Here is a 22,069-nt window from a genome sequence, read left to right on the forward strand (position 1 = left end):
ACTCAAAAGTGATGGCACGGTCAGGATTTGTGGCAATTATAAAGTAACTATTAATCGTTTCTTGCTACAGGACCAATACTTGCTACCTAAGGCAGACGACCTATTTGCGACTCTGGCAGGAGGCAAGATGTTCACCAAGCTCGACCTGACTTCAGCCTACATGTTGCAGGACCTGGAGGAGTCTTCGAAGGGCCTCACCTGCATCAACACGCACGAAGGATTGTTCATTTACAACAGATGACCGTTTGGAATTTGGTCCACTGCAGCGATCTTCAAGTCGGTACCACACATGGTGGTCTTTCAGGACGACATATTGGTCACGGGTTGGGACACCACCGAGCACCTACAAAACCTGGAAGAGGTCCTCCAGCAACTGGATCGCGTAGGGCTGCGGTTGAAGAGGTCGAAATGCGTCTTCATGGCACAGAAGTGGAGTTTTTGGGGAGAAAGATCGCGGCGGACGGCATTCGGCCCACAGACGCCAAGACAGAGGCTATCAAGAACACGCCCAGGCCACAGAACATCACGGAGCTGTGGTCGTTCCTGGGACTCCTCAACTATTTTGGTAACTTCCTACTGGGGTTTAAGTACCCTTTTAGAACCCCTACATGTGTTATTGCGCAAAGGTGAGAACTGGGTATGGGGAAAAAAAATCAAGTAATTGCTTTTGAGAAAGCCAGAAACATTTTATGCTCCAACAAGCTACTTGTATTGTATAACCCGTGTAAAAGACTTGTGCTAGCATGTGACGCGTCGTCGTACGGAGTCGGGTGTGTATTACAACAAGCTAACGTTGCGGGGAAGTTGCAACCTGTCGCCTATGCTTCTAGGAGCTTGTCTAAGGCCGAGAGATCAACAGCATGATTGAAAAAGAGGCATTAGCGTGCGTGTTCGGGGTAAAGAAAATGCATCAGTACCTGTTTGGCCTCAAATTTGAACTGGAAACCGATCACAAGCCCCTCACATCCCTGTTCGCTGAAAACAAGGGGATAAATACTAATGCCTCAGCCCGCATACGAAGGTGGGCACTCGCGCTATCAGCGTATAACTATACCATCCGACACAGGCCAGGCACCGAGAACTGTGCAGATGCTCTCAGTCGGCTACAATTGTCCACCATGGGGGGTGGAAATGGCACAGCCTGCAAACTTGTTGATGGTGGCGCAGCCCACAGACTTGTTGATGGTCGTTGATGGTCATGGAAGCGTTTGAAAATGATAAATCAGCTGTCGCGGCCAAGATCCTCTGCTGTCCCTAGTAAAAAACTGTGTAATGCATGGGAGCTGGGCCAGCATCCCCGTTGAAACGCAAGAGCCAATCAAGCCGTTCCAGCGGCGAAAGGACGAGCTGTCCATTCAGGCAGACTGACTGTTGTGGGGTAACTGCGTAGTGCTACCAAAAAAGGGCAGGGAGACGTTCATCTTGGATCTCCACAGCACACACCCGGGTATAGTAATGATGAAAGCGATAGCCAGGTCCCATGTGTGGCGGCCCGGTATCAACTCTGACTTAAGAGTCCTGTCTACGGCAATACAGCATATGTGCTCAGTTGAGCAACGCGCCCAGAGAGGCACCACTAAGTTTGTGGTCCTGGCCCTCCAAACCATGGTCAAGGATCCATGTCGACTATGCGGGCCCGTTTCTCAATAAAATGTTCCTGGTGGTGGTGGATGCCTTTCAAAATGGATTGAATGCGAAATAATGTTGGGAAGCACCGCCACCGCCACCACTGAAAGCCTGAGGGCCATGTTTGCCACCCACGGCCTGCCTGACATACGGGCCATGTTTCACCAGTGCTGAATTTAAAGAATTCATGCCATGGGATCAAATATGTCACCTCAGCCCCGTTTAAACCAGCCTCCAATGGGCAGGCAGAGCAGGCAGTACAAACCATCAAACAGAGCCTTAAACGAGTCACAGAAGGCTCACTCCAAACCCGCCTGTCCCGAGTACTGCTCAGCTACCGCACAAGACCCCAGTCGCTCACAGGGGTGCCCCCAGCTGAGCTACTCATGAAAAGGACACTTAAAACCAGACTCTCGCTGGTTCACACCAACCTGCATGATCAGGTAGAGGCAGCAACAAAATGTAAACGGGAAATTGATCTGAATGACCCTGTGTATGTGCTAAACTATGGACATGGTCCCAAGTGGATTGCAAGCATGGTGATAGCTAAAGAAGGGAATAGGGTGTTTGTAGTCAAACTAGACAATGGACAAATTTGCAGAAAGCACCTGGACCAAACAAGGCTGCGGTTCAGACTGCCCTGAACAACCCACAGCAGACACCACCTTTTGAGAGCCCACAACACACACCCAAAGGATCAACAACACCACGCCGGATCAGGAAATCGAACCCATCACGCCCAATAGCCTAGCAAGGCCAGGCTCACCTAGCAGCCCTGCAGGGACAACAACACGCCAGCCCAGCGAGGGCACAGCCAACACACCAGAACAGACATTTGTACCGAGGTGGTCCACCAGGGAAAGAAAGGCTCTCGACCGCCTCACCTTGTAAATAGTTTTCACTTTGACTTTTGTGGGGGGGGGGGGGGGGGGCAGGCGGGCGATGTTTGTATCTGTAAAGCATGCACTCCCATGTTCCGCCACCAGGGAGCTCATCCCCTGAAGTCCCAAGGGATCCCAGCATCCCTTGGGAGCACTGTATATAAACCGGCCCCTAAGACCTGTTCCTGACTCTGGAGTGTCTTATTAAAGACTGAGTTCACTGTTACTTTAATCTCCCTGTGTGCAACCTCATCTGTGTTAGGAACATAGTACAGATAATATTCTGCCTTCGTGTTTTTGCCCACAAAGTGGATAACCTCACATTTATCCACATTATACTGCATCTGCCATGCATTTGCCCACTCACCTCACCTGTCCAAGTCACTCTGCAGCCTCTTAGCATCCCCCTCACAGCTCACACCGCCACCCAGTTTAGTGTTATTTGCAAACTTGGAGATATTACACTCAATTCCTTCATCCAAATCATTAATGTATATTGTAAATAGCTGGGGTCCCAGCACTGAGCCCTGCGGCACCCCACTAGTCACTGCCTGCCATTCTGAGAAGGACCCGTTTATCCTGACTCTCTGCCACTATGACACTAAGGTTGCAAACATTCTAGTTCAGCCTCAGACAGAAGTTGGGAGAGGGATGGAGTCATTGGCTAGGGAACAGAGTTTGTGGCGGGGACCGAAAACAATGGCTTCGATCTTCACAATATTCAATTTGAGAACATTTGTGCTCAGCCAGTACTGGATTTCGGACAAGCAGTCTGACAATTTAGAGACTGTGGAATCTCCAACAATGCAGAACTCCCTCAGTACTGCACGAGGTTATTGGCCTTGATTATATGCTCAAGTCCCCGAGTGCTCTAGACCGAGATTAATAGTATACTCCGGTTTTCACTTTAACATCATCAAATTCTCAAAAAGGAAAAAGAAAAATTATACTCGTTTAACATACAGTGCTCTTTCTTGGATATCTTTTCCATATAGATTGTGTTTTGCTGCTATGTAGTTCATAATAGCATTGGTCTGAGCCAATTTCATTCCATCAATTTCAACCATTGGCACCTGTTCATATAGCAGAGCTCCATCTGTCGAAGGGAACAAAACCAATTACATTTTTGGGACCAATTTTTGTTTTCCTGTTTACATAAAAAGTTAGAAACAATTCAAAAAATAATGCATTAAAGTTACAGAAAATTATTTTAATTAAAAAAAAATTAGAAAAAAATTACAGGCAAGGTAAAATGTTGAAAGTACCGAATGTGAAATGTGTAAAAGAAACACTCCTGACAATGGAGCAGATTTTCACCTGGGCCCATTTTCGCACCTGAAGACAGAGGCCCAAAGATCACCAGAAATTGGCCTGTCTTTGTGGAGACTAAACTTGCCCAACTGCCCAGGATTCGAAAAAGAAAAGGGCCCTGTGAATTTAGCAGCCGGACCAACGCCTGCGCAGATTGGGCACAACTGTTCCAGTGCTAAATTGGTATGCTTTGCACCCATTTTATGCCTGAAAAACAGACACAAAAGCATACCAATTTCTACTCCACTATCTTTTCGTAGTCTTCATACCTTTCAGTAGTTTTTCATACTGTTCCCTGGTCTCAAGGTATTCTTCCTCAAACTGAAATAAATAAATAAATAAAATAAATAAATAAAATATCTCAAACATGCAGATCATCAGTTTTGTTTCCAACCTTCTTAATGTGTTCTTTCCCGAGCTATATGGATGTATAGTGAGCAATATGAATGTTATACCCAAGCATCTAAAAACGGACAGCTTGCACGGTCAAGATTTTGTTGATAAAAGGTTATCTAACATTTGCTGTCATTTTGAACTTCCGAAAGCCTCAACATGCAGCCTAATCAGGAGATTCTTCAATTATTAACCACTTCATTGTGTGGACTTTACAAAATCATTTATCTCTCCAAAGACCACAATACAGCTTCTGAAACATGTGCAGAAAAACAAATGAAGAATTCACTCATTTTTCTGTAGTCTATTTATGCTCTAGGAAGGTCATTTCAACTTTAGGCGATGGTGTAAAATGGGTGATAGCGAATCAGCTAATATGCACCATGACTGATTTTGCTTTCCATTGACAGATGTACAACAGGCAGTCAATCCGATATCGGCCATTTAACACTTATCGGCAAAAATTAAAATGACCCCCTCTATTTCAGTTAGTGGGGAATCAATATTGATTGTCTGCCACATTTTCTTCCCCACTCCTTTCTCCAAGGCTTCCTAACTCCCCTTGTGAAATGATTCATCATCATAGGCAGTCCCTCGGGATCGAGGAAGACTTGCTTCCACTCTTAGCATGAGTTCTTAGGTGGCTGTATAGTCCAATACAAGAACCACAGTTTCTGTCACAGGTGTCATTGAGGGAAAGGGTGGGCAAGGAGCCTGGTTTGACACGGGCTCCTTCTGCTGCCTGCGCTTGATTTCTGCATGCTCTCGGCGACGATACTCGAGGAGCCCAGTGCCCTCCCGAATGCACTTCCTCCACTTCGGGCGGTCTATGGCCAAGGACTCCCAGGTGTCAGTGGGGATGTCGCACATTATCAGGGCGGCTTTGAGGTTGTCCTTGTAACGTTTCCTCTGCTCACCTTTGGCTCATTTGCCATGGTCGTGTTCAGAGTAGAGCGCTTGCTTTGGGAGTCTCGTGTCTGGCATGCGAACTATGTGGCCTGCCCAGCGGAGCTGATCAAGTGTGGTCAGTGCTTCAATGCTGGGGTTGTTGGCCTGGACAAGGACGCTAATGTTTGTGCGTCTGTCCTCCCAGGGGATTTGCAGGATCTTGCGGAGACATCGCTGGTGGTATTTCTCCAGTGACTTGGTGTCTACTGTACATGGTCCACGTCTCTGAGCCATACAGGAGGGTGGGTATTACTATGGCCTTGTAGACCATGAGCTTGGCGACAGTTTTGAGGGACTGATCTTCAAACACTCTTTTCCTCAGACGGCCGAAGGCTGCACTGGCGCGCTGGAAGCAGTGTTGGATCTCATCATCAATGCCTGCTCTTGTTGATAGGAGGCTCCCGAGATAGGGGAAGTGGTCCACGTTGTCCAGGGCCACGCTGTGGATCTTGATGTTTGGGTGGGGCAGTGCTGTGCGGCAAAGACAGGCTGGTGTAGGACCTTTGTCTTACTAATGTTTAGCGTAAGGCCCATGCTTTCATACGCCTCGGTAAATACGTCAACTATGTCCTGGAGTTCAGCCTGTGTGTGTGCACAGACGCAGGCATCGTCCGCGTACTGTAGCTCAACGACACAGTGGGAGTGGTCTTGGACCTGGCCTGGAGACGGCGAAGGTTGAACAGCTTCCCACTGGTTCTGTAATTTAGTTCCACTCCAGCAGGAAGCTCATCAACAGTGAGGTGGAGCATGGCAGCGAGGAAGATTGAGAAGAGGGTTGGGGCGATGACGCAGCCCTGCTTGACCCCGGTCCAGACATGAATTGGGTCTGTGATAGATCCGTTGGTAAGGATCACGGCTTGCATGTCGTCGTGGAGCAGGCAGAGGATGGGGACATACTTTTTGGGGCATCCGAAACGGAGGAGGACACTCCATAGACCCTCGCAATTGACAGTGTCGAAGGCCTTTGTAAGGTCGAAGAAGGCCATGTATAAGGGCCATGCTGTTCCCTGCATTTTTCCTGCAGCTGTCACGCTGCAAAAATCATGTCCGTTGTGCCCCGGAGGGGACGAAATCCGCACTATGACTCCAGGAGGAACTCCTTGGCCACGGGGAGAAGACGATTGAGGAGGACTCTAGCAACGACTTTCCCAGTGGTTGATAGCAGGGAGATTCCTCTGTAGTTGCCGCAGTTGGACTTGTGCCCTTTTTTAAAGATGGTCGCGATCACTGCATCTCTAAGATCTCCCGGCATGCTCTCCTCCCTCCAGATGAGAGAGATGAGGTCGTGTATTTGCGCCAGTAGTGCCTCTCTGCCATACTTCAGTGCCTCAGCAGGGATTCACGTAGCCTTGTTGTTTTTTAGCTGCCTTATGGCCTTTTCTACCTCATGCAGTGTTGGGGGCTCACTGAGGTGGTGGCGGGTAGCATGCTGCGGAATGGAGTCGAGAACACTCGAGTCAAAGGCAGAGTCTCGGTTGAGGAGATCTTCGAAGTGTTCCTTCCAGCGGGCCCTGACTACCTCGGTGTCCTTGATGAGTGTTTCCCCGTTCTTGGCCAGGAGTGGGGTGGGGCCTTGGGTGTTTGGACCGTAGCTGGCCTTGACTGCGATGAAGAATCCTCGCACATCATGGCTGTTGGCCAGCTGCTGTATCTCCTGTGTTTTCTTCATCCACCACCTGTTCTTTAGGTCCTGGGTTTTTTGTTGAACCTTAGCCTTGAGCCGTCTGTAATGCTGCTTTGCTGCTCCAGAGTTGGGTTGCTATTTAAGGCTCAGAAATGCCTTGCATTTGCAGTCTATTAATTCTTGAATTTCCTGATCATTCTCATCAAACTAGTCCTGGTGCTTCCTGGTTGAGTTTCCAGACCAAGCACTGTGGGCATTCTGCGTCTCGGGGTCATCAAGGCACGCCAGGTTAGTTGTGAAGCGCTGACTGTAAAGGGCTCTATTAGCTGGGTCCTTAAGTGCCCTGGCATTGACTTTTTTGTGACACTGCTTCTGCTGCCCCCTTCGCTTTGGGGTTATGTTGATGTCGATAATGGATCGGATTAGGTGGTGGTCCGTCCAGCAGTCGTCAGCTCCTGTCATGGCACGGGTGATGTGCACATCCTTGCGATCCCTGGTTCGGACAATGACATAGTCGAGCAGGTGCCAGTGCTTGGAGCGAGGGTGTTGCCACGATGCCTTGTATTTGTCTCTCTGGCGGAACAAGGTGTTGGTGATGACAAGTTCATGCTCTGGACATTTTGTCAGGAGTAGGGTACCACTGGAGTTGGCTTTCCCTACCCCCTCTCTGCCAATCAAGCCCCCCCAGAGGTCTGTGTCCCTGCTGACCCTGGTGTTGAAGTCACCGAGAAGGATCAGTTTGTCGCCCGCGGGGACGCAGGACAGGGATTTTGAGGTTGGAGTAAAAATCCTCTTTGGCCTCATCTGTTGCATCGAGTGTTGGGTCGTAAGCACTGATGCCTGTGGCACACTGGTTCCAGGATAGGATGAGTCGAAGCGTCATGAGGCGTTCATTAGCCCCACAGGGGGAGTCTTTGAGGCGGTCGACCAGCTCGTTTTTGATGGCGAAGCCGACTTCGTTCTGCCTCTGGTTTCCCTTTCCAGAAGGTGGTGTAACCTCCACCTTGTTCCTTGAGCTGGCCTACCCTTGCCTGCCGGGTCTCGCTTAGGACTGCGATGTCGATATCAAAGCGACTTAAGTTCCCGGGCAATTATGGCGGTGCGGCGTTCCGGTCTGTCGCTGTTGGGGCTGTTCATGAGGGTCCTGATATTCCAGGTCCCAAACTTAATGTTAGAGGAGTGGAAGGTGCCTGTGCGTGATTTCTTTTAACATGGAGTGGTCGTTGCATGCCGGCTACCACACGGGCTTAGCTGAGCGAGGTCTTGGTCCAGTGGCAAGGGGGTCCAGGACGACCGGAGACCAGGCACTGCCATATGGGCCTAATTGCCTAAGGCGAGGTGTTGTCCGCAGGCTCGGCGCTGGGTAGCGCCCTTGTTGTTAGGTGGTCCAAGGTTGTTTGGAGGCAGGCATTGGGGGGGGGGGGGGGGCCAGCGGTGCACTGGTGTTCAGAATGGAGGGGGGGGCGGGGTCACAGCCATTGTACTCACCAAGTGCTGGAGGAGGAGAGGAGACCAGGCCATCAGTGGAGAGGGAGAGGTCCAGATGGGGCCGGGGGGGGGATGTGGAGGCCCGATAGCCAGGTCCAGCCACCCAGTCGCCGCAGGAGGGACAGCTGGGAGATGCAGGTCGCGTCGAGTCGTCCAACTGCCACAGGAGGTCCAGCCGGGAGGCCCAGGTCACGTTGAGTCGCCGCAGGTGGTCCAGCCGGGAGGCCCAGGTCGTGTCGAGTCAGCAGGAGGTCCAGCCGAGAAACGCCGATGTGCGGTGTGGCGGAAGGCCTGAGGTAGGCCGGAACTTTTGGGAATCGCGGGGTTGGGGTTAGGCTGGGGATTTAAGTCTTTAAAGACCCCCTATTGGCTAGGGCTGGGGCTTGGGGAAGTTTAGGCAGTGGGAGGGGGGAGGTTGAGGGCCGAGGAGCTGCTTAGCAGGAGAGCTCCCTAGGGAGCTGCTACCCATGTACAAGCAGAAAGCCTGAAACAAGGCTCTACTCCAATTTCTAATCCTTTATCTCCAGTTTTAGCCCACGGTCCGACAACGCCTCGATTTAAAAATTCTCATACCCGTTTTCAATTCCCTCCATGGCCTCACCCCTCACTAGCTCTGTAACCTCCTCCAGCCCCACAGCCAATGTTCCCATCAAGCTGCACAGCCGCGTAGTTGTCTGGAGGTCCCACGCAGGCCGGTCACTGGTTTTGAATGGAAAAACCGCGCATGCGCAGAAATTTGAATGAGCCGCGCTGCTCATTAAAGGGGCTGTGCACCCCCCCAAAAATTACAGGGAAGGTTGCCTACAACCCTCCAAGATCTCTGCACGCCTCCAATTCTGGCCTCTTGCACATCCCTGATTTCCATTGCTCCACCATGCTGTCAGCTGCCTAGGACCCAAGCCCTGGAATTCCCTCCCTAAACCTCTCCACCCCTCCACCTCTCTAGCTCTCGCTCCTCCCAAGACACTCCTTAAAGCCTAACTCTCTGACTAAGCTTTTGGTCACCTGTCCTAATATCTCTGTGGCTCAACATCAACTTTTGTTTGATAATCACTACTGTGAAGTACCTTGGGACATTTTAGTATATTAAAGACGCTATATAAAAATGCAAGTTGTTGTAGTTAAAATACATTGCAGAACACTTATAATAAGCAGATCAAAGCAGCACATCCATCACTCTACTATGTATATGTGCCTTTAGCTGACGATACCAGGTATTAACCTGACCCAGGGCTCTGTTGTAATTGTTTGCAGGTAGATACAACCTACCAGCACAGGCAAGTTGAGGATGGGGCAATGTGGATTGTGAGGGGAAACTGTGGGTTGTGTGAGGACACTTTGGTAACTGTAATTAAGTTCTAACAGGAACCCCGAGCCATGGCGGGAATAGATTGGTGCGCGCTCGTCTTTGTTCTCATTTAGTTGAAGCCAGAGGTTCAATTTTAATCAGATCTTTTGGCATGAGCTGGAATTCATGCCACCCATTTCACGCTGGAAACTAGCTTTACCCCAATTTCTCTCCCTTTATCTCCAGTTCTAGCTGCTTTGATGTGACTATCAAATATTTACTCACGCACACTAACTGGGTCAGTTCAGTATGCTGAGTGAAGGGCTTTCACAATCTTCTGCAGTCTCAATGCCGACTTGAAACTTATGGAGTCAAAAAAGAGATTGTGAGCTGCCTTTATTTTGTACTTGGAACTGAACCAGTTAAAGAAAGAGAATATTTACCGGGAGTGACATGACCAAGGGTTCTTTTTAAAAAAGAAGAAAAAAGAATTAAATTAAAAAGTGTTGCTTTTCCAAATCAGCTGACTTCCCAGCATGGGTTTGGTTGCTTAGCAATCGGGAGCAAGAATTGTGGCTGATTTTAAGAACATAACAGAAGAAATAGGAGCAGTAGGCCATACGGCCCCTCGAGCCTGCTCTGTCATTCAATAAGATAATGGCTGATCTTCGACCTCACTCCACTTTCCTGCCTGATCTCCATATCCCTTGATTCCCCTAGAGTCCAAAAATCTACCTATCTCAACCTTGAATATACTCAAAGACTCAGCATTCACAGCCCTCTGGGGCAGAGAATTCCACCAAAGATTCACAACCCTGAGTGGCACAATTCTACCCATCTCGGTCTTAAATGGCCTACCCCTTATCCTGAGACTATGCCCCCTAGTTCTAGACACTCTAGCCAGAGGAAACAACCTCTCAGCATCTACCCTGTCAATCCCTCACAGAATCTTGTATGTTTCAATGAGATCACCTCTCATTCTTCTAAACTCGAGAGTATAGGCCCATTCTACACAATCTCTCATCATAGGACAGCCCTCTCATCCCAGAACAGCCCTCTCATCCCAGGAATCAATCTAGTGAACCTCTGTTGCACCGCCTCCAAGGCAAGTATATCCTTCCTTAGATAAGGAGACCAAAACTGTGCACACTACTCCAGGTGTGGTCTTACCAAGACACTGTACCATTCTACCAAGATTTCCTTACTCTTATACTCCAAACCTCTTGCAATGAAGACCAACATGCCATTTACCTTCCTTATTGCATGCTAGCTTTCTGAGTTTCTTGCACGAGGACACCCAAATCTCTCTGAACACCAACATTTAAAAGTTTCTCACCATTTAAAAATGGTCGGTTTTTCTATTCTTCCTACCAAAGTGAATAATCTCATGTTTCCCCACATTATACTCCATCTGCCACCTTACTGCCCACTCACTTAGTCTATCTATATCCTTTTGCAGACTCTGTGTTCTCCTTATAGTTTACTATCCCACCTTGCTTTGTATTGTCAGCAAACTTGGATACATTACACTCGGTCCCTTCATCTAGGTCATTAATATAGATTGTAGAGGCCCATAGCACTGATCCTTGTGGCACCCCACTTGTTACAGCCTGTCAATCTGAAAAAGACCTGTTTATTCCTACTCTGTCCGTTAACCAATCCTCTATCCATGCTACTATATTACCCCCAACTCCAGGAGCCCTTATCTTGTGTAATAGCCTTTTATGTGGTACCTTATCGAATGCCTTTTAAAATCAAATACCTGTATACTATATACACTGGTTCCCTTTTATCTAACCTGCTAGTTATATCCTCAAAAAACTTCATTACATTTTTCAATCACAATTTCCATTTCATAAAATCAAGTTGATTCTGCCTAATCATGTTATGATTTTCTAAGTGCCCTGATACCACTTCCTTAACAATGGATTCCAGCATTTTCCCGATGACTGATATCAAGCTAACTGGTCTGTAGTTCCTGGTTTTCTTTCTTTTTTCTTGAATACCAGTGTTACATTTGCTACCTTCCAATCTGCTGGGACCGTTCTAGAATCTAGGGAATTTTGGAAGATCAAAACCAAAGCATCCACTATCTCTGCAGCCACCTATATTAGAACCTAGGATGCAGGCCGTCAGATCCAGGGGATTTGTCGGCTTTAGTCCCATTAGTTTCTCTAGTATTTTTTCTCTACTTATATCCCTTACCCTCATTAGACCCTTGGTTCCCCACCATTTTTGGTTTGCTTTCTATGTCTTCTTTTGTGAAGAGTCAAAATATTTGTGTAACGTTTTTGCCATTTCCTTATTCCCCATAATTTCTTCTGTCTCAGCCTCTAAGGGACCTATCCTTACTTTTGCTGCTCCCTTCATTTTTACATACTTGTAGAAGCTCTTACAATCTGTTCTTGTACTTCTTGCTAGTTTTCCCTTTTTTTTTTAAATCAATTTTTTGGTCACCCTTTGCTGGTTTCTGAAACTCTCCCAATCCTCAGTTTACTAATATTCTTCGCAGCATTATAAGCTTCTTCTTTCAATCTAATTTTGCTCCTCCGTAGCCCAGGAAGTTGGAGGCGAACTCTAGTGCCTGCTTTCCTGCTGCTCCAGTAGAGATCAGATAACTCAGTTTAGAACCTCACCATATGGCTTGGTCCCCACACCAGGCAGAACATTTACCCTTTTTGTAAGACAGTTCATAAGGGTCTTATCTTATCTCTTCTTTCTCCACTGTCTTTTCTTGTAGGTGACAGATGTCATAGCAGTCATGAACAATGAGTGCAATCCACATAGTCAATAGAAAGAAAGAATTGCATTTACATCATGCCTTTCATGACCACAGGATGTCTCAAAGCACTTTACAGCTAATGAAGTTGAAATGTAGAAAACACAGCAGCCAATTTGCACACATTAACATCCTATAAACAGCTATGTGATAATGACCAGATAATCTGTTTGTGATGTTGGTTGAGGGATAAATATTGGCCAGGACTCCCCTGCTCTTCTTCGATATAGTGCCATGCCATGGGATATTTTACATCTACCTGACAAATGGGGCCTCGGTTTAACATCGCATCTGAAATATGGCACTAGTGAATCCCTCCGTCAATACGGCACTGCAGTATCAGCCTAGAATTTGTGCTCAGGGCTCTAGAGTGCGACTTGAAGCCACAACCTTCCTGACTCAAATGCCAGGGAGCTCCCACTGAGCCATGCATGATGACAGCCATACTGAAGGATTAATAATTGTGCCATAACTACTGCAAATGCCTTTAAGTGTTAATTCACAGTGGAATTGCTGGAATATTAATGGTAGGAGTATTATTAGCAATTCTACCACCAATGCCAATGAAGACATGCAGCTCCTTAAATGTCAGTTGTGACCAATGTTCCTGCTCAGCAGCGTGGCCATGCAGCCGACTGGAGGCCCTACGCAGGCCTCGTATGGGCTTCTCTATGGGAGATTTCATGCATGTGTGAAATTGTGAATGGTCCACGCAGCCTGTCAAAAGGACAGCACACCCCCAAAAAAAGGGGGAACATTGGTTGTAACCAAATAAAAACTGTACTTTAGAGCAAATGTTTTCAAACTCGGGTCCCTTGGTCATGGGCCAGGGGGTAGAAAGGGGGGGAAGGAGGGAAAAGGGTGGTTGTCTGTGTTAGCACGTTAGCACCAGGACCTGATAGTCTGCACCCCAGAGTACTTAAAGAAGTGGCCATAGAAATAGTGGATGCATTGGTGATCATTTTCCAACAGTCTATCGATTCTGGATCAGTTCCTATGGACTGGAGGGTAGCTAATGTAACACCACTGTTTAAAAAAGGAGGGAGAGAGAAAACGGGTAATTATAGACCGGTTAGCCAATTGAGTGTAATATCTCCAAGCTTGCAGATGACACTAAACTGAGTGGCGGTGTGAGCTGTGATGAGGACACTAAGAGGCTGCAGTGTGACTTGGACAGGTTAGATGAGTGGGCAAATGCATGGCAGATGCAGTATAATGTGGATAAATGTAAGGTTATCCACTTTGGGGGCAAAAACACGAAGGCAGAATATTATCTGAATGGCGGCAGATTAGGAAAGGGGGCGGTGCAACAAAACTTGGGTGTCATGGTTCATCAGTCATTGAAAATTGGCATGATTGTACAACAGGCGGTGAAGAAGGCAAATGGTATGTTGGCCTTCATAGCTAGGGGATGGGAGTATAGGAGCAGGGAGGTCTTACTGCAGTTGTACAGGGCCTTGGTGAGGCCTCACCTGGAATATTGAGAGTTTTGGTCTCCTAATCTGAGGAAGGACGTTCTTGCTATTGAGGGAGTGCAGCGAAGGTTCACCAGACTGATTCCCGGGATGGCGGGACTGACACATGAGGAGAGACTGGATCAATTGGGCCTTTATACATTGGAGTTTAGAAGGATGAGAGGGGATCTCATAGAAACATATAAGATTCTGACGGGACTGGACAGGTTAGATGCGGGATGAATGTTCCCGATGATGGGGATGTCCAGAACCAGGGGACACAGTCTTAGGATAAGGGGTAGGCCATTTAGGACTGAGATGAGGAGAAACTTCTTCACTCAGGAGAGTTGTTAACCTGTGGAATTCCCTACCGCAGAGTTGTTGTTGATGCCAGTTCATTGGATGTACTCAAGAGGGAGTTAGATATGACCCTTACAGCTAAAGGGATCAAGGGGTATGGAGAGAAAGCAGGAAAGGGGTACTGAGGGAATGATCAGCCATGATCTTATTGAATGGTAGTGCAGGCTCAAAGGGCCGAATGGCCTACTCTTGCACCCGCCTTCTATGTTTTCTATGTTTCTATGCTGTATATACTGATAAAAATGCTTTGTACAATAATATTGCTTTCCTTTGGGTAGCTAACATTTTTGGAAGGGAAGTTCATGGGAATGCCAATATTTGCAAAGGATTCTACACAGACAGTGTTTTAAAACCATTGCTGTAGTTACTCTAACCCAAGTGTATCCAGTCCCATACTCACTTATAACTTCTTAGGTCTTGGAGGTCATGAGCCGGTAATTTCATGCACATTTCTAGCCTGGTGTATGTATTATTTATAATATAATGTATAATATGGTGCAGTACATGTATTCTTAAGTACAGGAATTAACTTTGATACAACGCATTAAAACAAATCAGTCAGTTCTTCTTATACAGAACCTCAATGCCGGCAGCTGCCAAAAGCCAGCGAATCGACTCCATTTTTCCTCTTCCATTGAAATAATAGAGCTTGGGCTTGGACATATTGATATACTTTTCTGGAAAGAAAGAAAAAAAAAGCAACATGACATCAGTTCTGCAATTTCCCACCCCCCTTTCTTCTCAAGGCAGTAACTGGTTATATTGGGGCACTGTTCTACAATGAGTCGATAGATTGTTTCACTGTTGAGACTATCACAGCTAAATCCAACATCAACATACACAAAGGTACTACACAGCAATTGGTAGCAAGATCTCATCTTTTCCCAACAGACAAATCGAGACACTCTCGGGTGAGCACAGCGACTGAAGTTTGGTTTGACATCACACTGTGTGATGTACAATTTACTGAAGCTTAAGCCATGTATTTATTACTTACTTTTTTCTCACTGAGGAAAGATAAAATAATTCAGCTCACTTAAAAAAAAGTAAAAGCAGATGCACTCGAGCTGGAAAAAATAATTATGCTACTGCCTGTCGATGATAATATGGGTAATATCATCCAGTGATGGAGTTAAAATGTAGTAAAATGTTGCCAGAAACACAATATTCTTTCAATTACAATTGATATCATGACATTATCAATATATGTGCATTTTTTCTACTCAAACATTATTATTTTCTGGTCGTACATAATTTCGAAATAAAAAACAGTTTAGGCTGACACTTGTAAAAGTGTACTTAGTGCCATTTTACGTTTGATGTACTTCACTCCCACTCTGATTTGAGGGGACAGGTAATCCTCTTACCACTAAAAACCACTGGGAGAAAGTTGGGCTGATTTGGAGCCAACAAGACAAAAAACAGCAGCCCTAATCGAAAGGCTGGTCGCTGCTGAAGAGTTAAAAAGTCCATAGGGAGGTTGATTCGTCACATGAGCACTGGAGGATGTCAAATGATAGGGGTACATCTCTACCCACTGGGAACCCTTTAAATGCAGGGCGTTGCCACCGGTTACAGGGACGCTATTTCCCCAGAATCTGTGAAGTACAGCAACTAGAAGTGCCGACAAGTGCCAGTTGGAGGGGATTCAGTCTCTTACTGTGACCGTCCGATCACCCCTGCAAATCCATAAAGTTCAGTCTTAACACTTTCGCAGAGCAATAAATATTAAAGGATGTCAAACTGAAAAACAACACAACTTTTGCAAAAGTGCAGCCTCGAAGCATTTAAAACGACGCGTCCCATTAAGCAGCAAAAAAATATTTTAACCCGGATCTGAAATGCTATTTCTCGCTGCAGCACTCACCAGGTCCAAGACTCAGAACCTTCTCCACTAACAACTTCGACACAAATCCTGAGCTCTGTAAACTCGTTACAGTTGCAGTGGGCCGGTTCGACCAATCGCAGCCGCCGCAGATTTGCATAGGCTCAAAGGCTGATGGGAATTAGTCAGCTCGACTCACCACCACCAGAAAGCGTGGCAGCATGTCGTGGTATATATACCGCACGGTGCACTGTTCTCTTTTCGGGTGTGAGGGCGATCTGGCTGCGACATCTGTCACCCCATTGATCGCTAGGGTAGATTCGGCTGATCTGGCTGGCTAGGCGGGTGTCCCCCTTCCCTCACAGCTCCATGTGCGTCCCTCCCGAAGCTCAGCGCTCGGTCGCAGAGGATGACCCCCTAGAAGAGGACCGCTCCGCCGGTCTAGGGTATATGACGTAGCTACTCCCCTGCTAGACTAAACCTCCAAGACCATTTGTAGGATCACGTAGGGAAGTCAAGCTCCAAGACTTCAGACACATCCAAGTAAGGCACTGCACGTGGCAGTCTGCCATTCTTTTCATGTTTTAATGCATTTTTCTTTTACAATATATTAAAACGTTACAAAACCATGTGACTTTTAAGACCCTGTTCTGGAAAGTAGTTTCTATCGCATTGGTGTCAACTTGCTGTGCGTAAGTTGTCTGCCGAGTTCCCCACATTACAGTTCCAGTGCCTACACTCCAAAAGTATTTCATTGGTTGTGAAGCACTTGGTTGTGATATAAATGCAAGTCTTTTATCTACCTTATTAAATAATGTAATCATCTTAAACTTGTTGGCCGGCATGAACAGCAGTTCACTTCAGTTCGATCATTCAAGAAAATATAACAGGGGGCTGGACAGAGTAGATAGAGGGAAACTGTCCCATTGGCAGAAGGGTCGAGAACCAGAGGACACAGATTTAAGGTGATTGGCAAAAGAACCAAAGGCGACGTAAGAAAAAACTTTTTTAAACAGCGAGTGGTTAAGATCTGGAATGCACTGCCTGAAAGGGTGGTGAAGGCAGACTCAATTTTATCTATCAAAAGGGAGTTGGATAAGTAACTGAAGGAAAAAAATTGCAGGGTTACAGGGAAAAGGTGGTGGAGTGGGACTAGCTGAGAGTTGGCACGGGCTCGACGGGCCAAATGGCCTTCTTCCGTGCTATAAGCATTCTATGATTCTATGAAAAGAAAGAAACACTTGCATTTATATAGTGCTTTTCACAACCACTTTACAGCCAATGAAATATGCTTCAAATGTAGTCACTATTGTAATGTAGTAGGAGATTCGGCAGTCAATTTGCACACAGCAGTCTCTTACAAACAGCAATATGATAATGACCAGATAATCCTTTATTAGTTATGTTGATTGAGGGATAAATATTGGCCAGGACACTGGGGATAACTCCCCTGCTCTTCTCTGACAGTGCAACACTCCCTCAGTATTGACCCCCCCACCCCCGACAGTGCAGCACTTTCTCAGTACTGGCCTTCCGACAGTGCAATGCTCTCTCAGCACTGGCCCACCAACAGTGCAGCACTCCATCAGTACTGGCCCTCCGACAGTGCAACATTCCATCAGTACTGGCCCACTGACAGTGCAGCGCTCCCTCAGTACTGGCCCTCTGACAATGCAGCGCTCTCTCAGTATTGGCACTGGGAGTGTTGGCCTGGGTTATGGGGCTCAAGTTTCTGGAGCATGACTTGAACCCAGACCTTGTGACTCAGAGGTGAGAGTGATTGCAACCACTGAGCCGTGGCTTTGCACGCATTCTCTCTCAACGTTTCGTACTCTAAATTCCCACACCCAAACCCATAATGGAGACTGCCTATAACAGCCTAGTCGATGCAACCTGTCCTCATAATTTAATCCTTTTAGCCCCAGCATCATTCTGGTGAATCTGAGCTGCACCCCTCCAAGGCCTTGCTGAGGTGTGGAACCCAGATCTGATCGCAGTACTCTAAATGGAAACTAATATAACTGTACACACCCCTTTTTATTCCAGCCCTCTTGAGATAAAGGTCAACATACCATTAACGTTTTAAGTTATCTTTTGTATCTGTCCACTAGCTTTTAGTGATTCCTTGGACCCCTAAATCTCTCTATTAAATGATAAGACTGAAGCCAACCCTCAGACCAGTGGTTGAAGAGATTAAAAGAAAGTTAAGATTGTTCTTGAACCTTGATCTGAGCTTTGCTGGAACTTAGTCCCTCAGGCCACTGACTTCCTTAGCTACTTGCACACTTTCTTTACCACTTCTGTCCATTGCTTCCGCTGACATGATATGTTGTACCATTCCATTCACTTCCTCTTGTAGTTTGCATCTCTCTCTGTCCTCCCCCTGTTTATTGCATTAATAAGGTGAACAGCAACGTAACTTCTGACCAGACCTACCCGAGGAATAATTCATGCAGTCATGGTGCAGGAACATGATTCAAAGAAACCATTGTCTCTAATTTTCTGCATTGCTTGGGTTCTCCTTCAACTCACTAACTTGCAACAAAATGATCCAATTTATATTCTAGCTGTAACAATTTCTTTTTTGATAAAAAACAGCTTGTTCAGGAAGTACTGATTGGGGAACTGACCCTGAAATTCCGGCCTCCCCGAGTCTGTACGGAGTGTGTACGGACCCGGGAAGGCATCGCAGAAGCCGGTTTTCGGTGTGCAATCTGCATGCGGCGAAAACCGGCTGTTCCAATCTGTCAAGTTTCTGGGTTGACAGATCACACGCATCTTGGGGAGAAGGACATTTCCACAGCAGAGATTCAGCTATTTGCCCATCTCTGGCTCAGCGAATGTTCTTAAAACTCTAGCGTCTGGTAAAAACAGGCGCATAGCCTACTTTTACCAGCGTAAGAGTTTTAAAACATATCAAAAACATATTAAAATAACATTTAAGAATGCATATTTATGTTAAAAACCCTGCCCACTCAGGTAATTTTATTTTAAACCAAGTTATTTTAAAAAATCAGCAAATATTTTCTTTTTCAAAAACATTTCTATCAACTTTAATTTCTATAATGTATTTATGTGAGGTGTTTTAAAAAAAATTATGTCGTGTTTGGGGGTGTTTCTCATTCATAGTAATAGGAGTTTCAGACTTCCGAAACTCCTATTACTATGAATGAGAAAATACTTTACCGTGATTGGGTGTCCAGGCCCATGTGACTCCTACGAACGCTCTCCATTCTACAAGAAGAGGAGACCTCGAGTCCGGGATCTCTGGTGAGCATACGACCAAAAGTTAAGATAGTTAATCTCTACCCTAACACTTTGCGCAGGTATACTTAATTCATTCTACCATCACCCCTAGCATCTACTCTCCTTCCGTAGTGTATTCCTATGAAAGCACAGAAGATGTAATACCTGGGAATGTAAGTTGTGAGGAGGATACAAAGAAGCTTCAAGGGGATTTCGACATTCTAAGTGAGCAGGCAAGAACATGGCAAATGGAATATAATGTGGAGAAATGTGAAGTTATTCATTTGGTAGGACAAATAGAAAGGCAGAGTATTTTTTAAATGGTGAGGGATTGGGAAATGTTGGTGTTCAGAGGGACCTGGGTGTCTTTGTACACAAATCACTAAAAGTTAACATACAGGTACTGTGGTGTATGTAGGCACCTTCAGTAATGACTCTGTGAGGCAGGGTATGATACTTAAACTGTGCAGACCTGTAGTCCTTTATTTGCAGCTCCTGAGTGACGACAACAAGCTGTGAGTTCCCTTTTATACTGGGTTACCTACTGTGTGATGTCTGTAACACTGTTATGCCACATTGAATGTACCCTTATATTGTACACACCCTACAGTGTTACAGACATCACACAGTAAACAGGCATGCATACACAACAATACTCCCCCTGAGCATTTTTCGTATCCTTATTGTCATGACCAGGGGAGGTGATCAATGGTGGACTATGGGAGGTTGTGGTGAGGGTTGTGTGGTTGCCAGGTGTGACCCCTGTGCTTGAGGCTGGCCTCGTACGTTTCCCCTCCCTCACACACAGACCAAGTGGGTGTCACTGTTGTGGGATCGCTCGGGGAAGTAGCCACGGCAGCAGTGGGTGGTGTGGATAGTTGTGGGTGGTGGGCAGGGCCACAAGACTGGGTGGGCTCCTTGTCCACCAATTGGGATGAGGGTCAGGTCATCCCAGGGTTTGCCAGGGAAGCTGCAGGGTATTGGCCTCATGCTACTGGTGTTGGCCCTGGTGGCCAGGGGCTGTAGGGCTGGTCTGCTGCAGGTTGCCATTGGTGGTGGCTGGGCTACCCATTGACCACTGTCCCTGTAGTGGGTCTGCTCCCACTGCCTGTGTGTGTGTCCTGCAAGGGGCATCACATTCGTTCCAAAGGTCCAGGCTACATGGTCAGGTAGCCTGCTGGACCTGGGGGTCTCCCACAGGGGGATTCCATTGGCATCAGCTTGGTCCCTGTAGGACCCAATGTCCTTTGGCAGTGTCCGACCGGTATACATGACACCTTGGCTCTGATCACACATAGCATTTGCATCACTTTTGGGTGTCCTGGTTTCAACAGACATGGTTACATTAGGCATTTCACATTCCTTATCATTATTATTCAGCATAATAAACTTGTTCTTAACCTTACTGACACCTGCATTCATCTCATTAGTCACATTAGTTAAACCAGCATCACAATTCATGGTTACATTGCATACATTTTCATATTTGCACCCTTTAATTGCATCTTTAGCGTTAAAGTCCGTGTGCTCAAATAGTTGAAACTTCCCCTTTACATTTTTTTGGTCTCCTTTAAGGGAGCCTTCAAATCTGATTAGCCGCTCGATGTCACATGATGCTCCTCCATGTTCACTAGTGGCATGGCGGAGGCCATTTTGATTACAGGTTCTGCTGCTTGTGGTGCCGCAGCCATTTTCTGGTCTTGCTGCAGGTAGGCTGTGGTGGTCTTTTCTTCCACAGGGCCACTTCGCCTGATGTGGACCTGGTTCATCCAATTCCTGCCCAGCAGCGTGGAACAGTCACTGGCTACAATCCACAGGGGGAGTTTGTTCAACACGCCGCCCTGGGAGACCTGGAAGTCTACACCGCCAACGATTTGGATTTTACCTTTGGTATAGGTGAGCAGCTTTGCCTGGACAGGAGACAGTTTTGGTTGAGTGGCAGGATTCATCCAAATTTTTTCAAAGGTCATTTGGCTCATCACAGACTGGCTCGCGTCGGTGTCGATCTCCATGGAGACTGGGACCCTATCGATGTCCATTTCCATCATCCACGGAGAACTTCCGGTGGAGCAGGTAAAAATTCCATACTCTCCTTCCAGGGTTTGAGCAGCTTCATCTTTATCTGTGTCGGAGCCCCGGCGATCAGCCAACTCATCAGAGACACGTGAGTACAGCCTTTTCTGCACATTCTCTGAAAGTTGTCCTTTCTCTTTGCAGCCTTTGCATGCATAGTCGTTGTAGCGGCACTGGTGGGCCCTGTGGTTTCCTCCACAGCGCCAGCACGGGGCTAGCCGGTTTGCCCCATGTGGCGGACTCAGGGTTGCGGGACTCGGGGCAGCATTTCTGCATTAGAAGTATCCATGCGGTGCACTGCGCTCGCCGGTTTAGAGTCCTGGGTCAGTATTCGCCTGGAGTCGCTGGCCGAAACCATGTAGGCCTGGCTCACTTGAATTGCTTACTGCAGGGTGACCGTGATGTCAGCCGAGAGCAATTTGTGTAGGAGGCCTTCGTGGCCGATTCCGATGACAAACATGTCCCTTAGTGCTTCATTAAGGTGGTCGCTAAAATCACACGGTGCAGCTAGTCTTCTTAAGTGTGCAGCATACTTGGCAATTTCTTGGCCCTCAGGTCGCCAGTAAGTGTAGAACTGGTGCCTGGCTGTGAGGATGCTTTCTTTTGGTTTAAGTTGTTCCTGTATGATTGTTACAAGTTGCTCATAGCTCTTGGTGGTTGTCTTCTCTGGGGCTAGTAAGCCCCTGACAAGACTGTAGATGGTGGGCCCACAATTGCTAAGCAGGATGGCCCTGCGTTTGTTCGGTAGTGTGGCCGGTGTGTCCCCGTCCAGG

At 47.0% G+C, this 22,069-nt stretch overlaps 1 protein-coding gene across 2 annotated transcripts in view; it reads right to left on the minus strand.

The window, feature by feature from the left end:
- The window catches only part of LOC139266752 (glutathione S-transferase alpha-4-like), a 43,487-nt gene extending 27,397 nt beyond the window's left edge, over window positions 1-16,090 (minus strand). For both annotated transcript variants that reach the window (XM_070884347.1, XM_070884348.1), the window contains exons 1-4: window positions 16,020-16,090; window positions 14,732-14,829; window positions 4,088-4,139; window positions 3,471-3,603 (exon numbers count right to left, since the gene is read on the minus strand). In XM_070884347.1, the coding sequence (XP_070740448.1) occupies window positions 3,471-3,603; window positions 4,088-4,139; window positions 14,732-14,815 (269 nt within the window). In that variant the 5' untranslated portion in view covers window positions 14,816-14,829; window positions 16,020-16,090. The remainder of the gene's footprint in view (window positions 1-3,470; window positions 3,604-4,087; window positions 4,140-14,731; window positions 14,830-16,019) is intronic.
- Between the last annotated feature and the right edge of the window lie 5,979 nt (window positions 16,091-22,069).

The sequence above is a fragment of the Pristiophorus japonicus genome, chromosome 7, assembly GCF_044704955.1.
Source record: "Pristiophorus japonicus isolate sPriJap1 chromosome 7, sPriJap1.hap1, whole genome shotgun sequence".
NCBI lineage: Eukaryota > Metazoa > Chordata > Chondrichthyes > Pristiophoridae > Pristiophorus > Pristiophorus japonicus.